The 4,146-nt window shown below is 38.1% G+C and overlaps 1 protein-coding gene across 6 annotated transcripts in view; it reads left to right on the forward strand.

Moving 5' to 3' along the window:
- The window catches only part of LOC106880624 (calpain-15), a 75,319-nt gene that overhangs the window by 35,863 nt on the left and 35,310 nt on the right, over window positions 1-4,146 (forward strand). For all 6 annotated transcript variants that reach the window (XR_008265413.1, XM_014930653.2, XM_014930656.2 and 3 more), the window contains exons 8-9: window positions 1,654-1,782; window positions 3,350-3,508. Coding sequence is in view for 5 of the 6 variants with exons in the window: in XM_014930653.2 (XP_014786139.1) it covers window positions 1,654-1,782; window positions 3,350-3,508 (288 nt within the window). In the remaining variant the exon portion in view is untranslated. The remainder of the gene's footprint in view (window positions 1-1,653; window positions 1,783-3,349; window positions 3,509-4,146) is intronic.

The raw sequence follows: 4,146 nt of genomic DNA on the forward strand, positions 1-4,146 counted from the left end.
TCTGTTACCAAATTATCTTTCCTTCTCCACCTTCATACAATTTCACTCTCCTCATGCACTACGCTTACCTTTTCCCTTGCATTCTTTTTACCTAACCACCTACACATCTTTCTTTCACTTTTTACCTCATCACTATATCGTTCTTAGTATTCTTTCTCTCTTCTCTGTTACCAAATTATCTTTCCTTCTCCACCTTCATACAATTTCACTCTCCTCATGCACTACGCTTACCTTTTCCCTTGCATTCTTTTTACCTAACCACCTACACTTCTTTCTTTCACTTTTTACCTCATCACTATATCGTTATTAGAATTCTGCTGTTCTTCCCCACTTTTGTACATTGTCGTTCCCTGCTCTCCTCTTCTTTTCCCCCAACTTGTATGTACCATTCATCACCCCACCCATTGTCCATTATTTACTACATCCATATCTCAACCCCACTCAGTCACTGTAGTGGTTGGGGTAGGATTGAGGTATGGAGGAAAGGGGAAAGGTAAGCATACTGCATGGGGAAACTGAAATTGTATGGTGGTGGAGAAGGAGAGAATTTGGTAACACGAAAGGATGATCGCTGCAAAATGTGGATGGAGAGATGATAAATATCTTGCCTCCAGCATATTCCTCATCCCTCAACGCTTCATTCATAATACTCACCCATTCCTCACTCTCCTTCTACACTCTTGCAACCTCTACCTTTCCATGCTCTCTCTCTTCTATCTCCACTCACTTCTATTCGCCTTGTATCTTGAGGATTCGTTCTGATACCTCATCACTACTATTTCATCTCCCTTTCCAGCTCTACCTTTGTTAATCCCACCCACTATGCTATACTCTAAGTAGCTATGTAACCCCTCTAAAGCAATAGATTTGTGTTCTGATCCTTTCTATCATACTTTAACCTCTCATCTAACATAGAGCTGCCTCCCAATTAGTCCACAGAAATCTTACTCTTGCAAGCTGATGACGACCTCACTAGTGCAGGTGACCTGCAAAAAGCACCCAGTACACTCTGTAATGTGGTTGGTGTTAGGAAAGGCATTTAACTGAAGAAGCTGTGCTAACACAGTTATTGGAGTACTGTTGCCATCCTCGGATCTGTCAGATTCTATTAAATCATTTAATCCATCCAGACAGATGTTAAAAAATGAATACGATGGTAGTGGCCTGTGTGATCTCAGAGAAATTTGAAAGTTATTTCTAGTGAATCAAGGCTTCTTTGTTTCTTCCATTTTTGGTAAAAAGATTACTGTTAGCAAGAGAGCAATAGTATAATTATGTTATTGAGGCCAACAAATTGTAGTGCTAGCTCACTTGTCATTTGATATTCAGTTTTATCTTGGCAACGTTCATTTTTGCACTTCATCTATCTGTGGAGTTCAAGAAATAATTAATAATACACTTGGTTTCAATTCAAATAATTATATTACCTTTATCAAAATTGTCTTCCTCTTTTAAGATGGCTGGGTGTAATTTGGAGATTTGGCTCCTGTTTCTAGCAGGTCAAGTAGTCACAACTTGTTAACTCAGAAAATAGCATTGTTTCAAATAGCTTTTGCTGGTAATTGTGTTTAGGTTGGGCATTTACAGAGGATATTGAGTTCTTTTTGCAACCTAAGTATTTTATTATTTTGTTTTGTTTACTTTTTCTTTTAGATTTTTGATTGCCTGTGCTTGTGGTGATAAAGTAAATTCCAATGATACAGATTTGGACTACGAAAGTTTAGGACTAGCCAAAAATCATGCTTACTCAGTGTTGGATGTTCAGGAGGTAGAAGGAAACAGGTGAGGAGTTTTGTTCTTTGTTAAATATTGATTTCTAACATATTCACAAGGTTTCCTGAGGTTGACAGGCTAAATTTGTAGCTGGGGCAAAGCTTCAGCCAGCCAAGGGTAACTAGGTGGGAGAGCAATGAGGTAGACAGGGCTATAAAAGAGAAGTGACAGGTTTTAGAAACAGTAGATGGACAAGAGGTTTATATAGCAAGAGCAGAAACTGAAAGGAAGTGGTTTACCAATGTCTTACAGCATGAGGTGTTCCAGATAGCAAGACAGTTTATAACACAGAGCGTGTATGGGGGTAGATAATGATGTACTTCCACTTTGTGATTCTGAAATGCTAGAGTCAAGGAAGTGCTACTTTTAAAGGCTATTAAATGGGGAAAATGTAACATTGACCCAACTGAGGGACTAGCTATCCTACTTGACAGCAGTATGATAGATAAGGCAATTTGGGATATGAAGACAGGAAACCCTTGTTCCATCTGGAATTGTGCTGAGCTGCTTAAAATATTTGACAGAATAGATTATAGCCTCATGCAACTGTCATCCTCCATTTACACCACATGTCCATATCAACACAGTCTTCTCTCTGCATCTTGAGTAAATGTCTTCTAATATAGCATCAGGCAAACTAATGCATTGGGTGTGAGTTTGGTTGATGGAAACTATGCTGAAGTCCACATTACAAGTATGCATTTGTATGTGTGCATGCACACACACCCACACACCTATCGATATTCCAAAGCATCACTTATTTTGAGCTCTTTGAAACATTGATCTGATCTTTACATTTCTTGATGACATTGTTTTGTGCTTTCAAAGACTTGTGGAATAAAAAAAAAATGCCCTTAACTGTAAAATGAGTTGGCAACAGGAAAAACATTTGGCCGTAAAATCCTGTCTAATATAATTTGACATGCCAGCATGGAAAAATGAACATTAAATGAATGAACAGATAAAGGTATTGGTCAAGCTTAGTAGAAGATATTTGCTGAAAAGTGTTACATAGTAGTATAAAACTTAGAAGCAAACCTCTTAACCATAAATCTATCTTTGGTGGTTTTTATTTATTTATTTCTAAATTTTTAATGAGTGTGCTCAGACCTTGCTGGTGCCACGTAAAAATCACCCAGTCCACTCTGTAAAGTGGTGGATGTTATGAAGGGCATCCAGCCATAAAAACCATGTCAAAACACACAGTGAAGAATGGTGCAATCCTCTGCCTTGCAAGCATGGAAGACAGACATTAAATGATAGTGATGATGATGATTTTTTAAAGCTTTTTAGAGACTCACTGTATGTAATGACGAGGACAGAATTTGAACCACAAACCACATATATCTTGACTGATTGTATACTGATTTAAGTATTCTACACTCATGTTGACATCCTGTGCTAAGCATTTAATATAAGTTATAACCTTAAGACCTTTAGCTACAATCTTGGCTTTGGCTGCACTCAATCACAATGAACCAATCAATATTGAAACTATAATAATAAGACTTCAAAAGCATGAAAAACATTATCTGATAATTTAATCCATTAACTATTTATTGACTTTCTTTTCCAGACTTCTCCAGATTCGTAACCCTTGGAAATGCTTCAGTTGGAAAGGCAAATGGTCCAATGATTCTCCACTTTGGGACACTATTAATCCAGCAACTAAACATAATCTACTTGCAAGGTGTGGTGATGGAAAGTTCTGGATGTGTTTCAAAGATGTCCGAAGGTTAATATCTTAATTTAATGTTCTTTGTTGTTGTTGTTGACAATGATAATGTGGCGGGTGAGTAGTGTGGTCAATGGTGGTGATAGGGTGGTGATGGCGTGGTTAATTTCACATAAATACTTTGTCATGTTACTGCAGGAAATTACTCTGAAAGAAATCTTTGCAGAAAGGTGAGTAGATTGATTACATTATGTTATCACAGTTTTGTGAGATTTGGCTGTTTTTTCTAGCATGTGGATAGCCTGCTTGAAGGCCTGAGGGTATATATATTACTCTTTACTTGTTTCAGTCATTTGACTGTGGCCACGCTGGAACACCGCCTTGTAGTCGAACAAATCAACCCCAGGACTTATTCTTTGGATGCCTAGTACTTATTCTATCAGTCTTTTTTGCCGAACCGCTAAGTTACGGGGACGTAAACACACCAGCATTGGTTGTCAAGCAATGTTGGGGGAACAAACACAGACACACATACATATATATATATATACATATATACGACGGGCTTCTTTCAGTTTCCGTCTACCAAATCCACTCACAAGGCTTTGGTCGGCCCGAGGTTATAGTATAAGACACTTGCCCAAGGTGCCACGCAGTGGGAATGAACTAGGAACTATGTGGTTGGTAAGCAAGCTACT

Source organism: Octopus bimaculoides, chromosome 13, assembly GCF_001194135.2.
Source record: "Octopus bimaculoides isolate UCB-OBI-ISO-001 chromosome 13, ASM119413v2, whole genome shotgun sequence".
NCBI classification, from domain to species: domain Eukaryota; kingdom Metazoa; phylum Mollusca; class Cephalopoda; order Octopoda; family Octopodidae; genus Octopus; species Octopus bimaculoides.